The sequence below is a fragment of the Aptenodytes forsteri genome, unplaced genomic scaffold (assembly GCF_000699145.1).
Source record: "Aptenodytes forsteri isolate BGI_AS27 unplaced genomic scaffold, ASM69914v1 Scaffold72, whole genome shotgun sequence".
NCBI classification, from domain to species: domain Eukaryota; kingdom Metazoa; phylum Chordata; class Aves; order Sphenisciformes; family Spheniscidae; genus Aptenodytes; species Aptenodytes forsteri.
The window spans coordinates 8,407,281-8,408,307 of NW_008796193.1; the positions used below are offsets into that span (position 1 = coordinate 8,407,281).

Below are 1,027 nucleotides of genomic sequence, written 5' to 3' on the forward strand. Positions count from 1 at the left end.
CGGGGGCGCCCTCTTCGTCTCCCTCACCCGCAAGATTGTGCAGTTCATGCGCCGCCAGAAGACCATCAACCGCTTCCTCATGAAGAAGTAGGTGCCCAGCAGTCCCCGGCACCGGGGTGGTGGAGCCGGGACTGCACGGACGTCACCCCCCGCCCCGTGCCACCCCACCAGGCGCCTGCTCTTCCCTGCCCTGGTGACACTGCTCATCTCCACGCTGACCTTCCCACCCGGCTTCGGACAGTTCATGGCCGGCCAGGTACCTGCCGTGGGGCGGCACACCAGTCCCCACCCCGGGGCCACCGCCAGTCCCGGCTGACCCCTGCCCCTCGCCAGCTCACCCAGAAGGACACCCTGGTGACACTCTTCGACAACCAGACGTGGGCCAAGCAGGGGCTCAGCGATGAGTTCGAGTACTTGGGCATCCTGGAGGCCTGGCGCCACCCCCGCTCCAACGTCTTCGTCACCCTCGTCGTCTTCATCCTCATGAAGGTGGGTGCCTCCTGCCCCTGCCAGCCCTGGGGTGCCACCAAGAGGCTCTGGGGAGGGGCTCCTGGGTGCCACTAGAGAGGTGCCGGATTGTTGCCAGCAAGGTGGCACCGGGAGGCGCTGGATGGCTGCTCCCAGAGTTGGGTGCCGCCAACAAGCCATCAAAGAGAACTTGGCTAGGAGCCACCAAGGTGCCAGCAGGAGGTGCTGGCAGGGTGCCCCCAGGCAGGTGCTGGCCAGGTGCCCCCAGGTGCCACCGGGGAGGTTCTGGCGTGGTGCCGCCTGGGAGGAGTGGGGCTGCCCCATGGCACGGTGCTGTGCCCATGTGCTGCTCCACGGCAGCTGGCTGTGGGGCACAGCAGAGGCAGGAGGCAGGGCTGGGCTCGGGGGGGGAAACTAATGAGTGCCTGTGTCCCCTGTGCAGTTCTGGATGTCAGCCCTGGCCACTACCATCCCAGTGCCCTGTGGAGCCTTCATGCCAGTCTTTGTCATCGGTGAGAGTCTGTACCCCATGCTTGCATGGCGGGAGGAGGGAGCCGCC

At 66.8% G+C, this 1,027-nt stretch overlaps 1 protein-coding gene across 1 annotated transcript in view; it reads left to right on the forward strand.

Moving 5' to 3' along the window:
- Positions 1–1,027, forward strand: part of CLCN2 (chloride voltage-gated channel 2) — a 7,889-nt gene that overhangs the window by 2,941 nt on the left and 3,921 nt on the right. Inside the window, 4 exon segments of the mRNA XM_019474310.1 lie at positions 2–87; positions 172–256; positions 334–489; positions 911–980. Coding sequence (XP_019329855.1) covers positions 2–87; positions 172–256; positions 334–489; positions 911–980 — 397 coding nt within the window.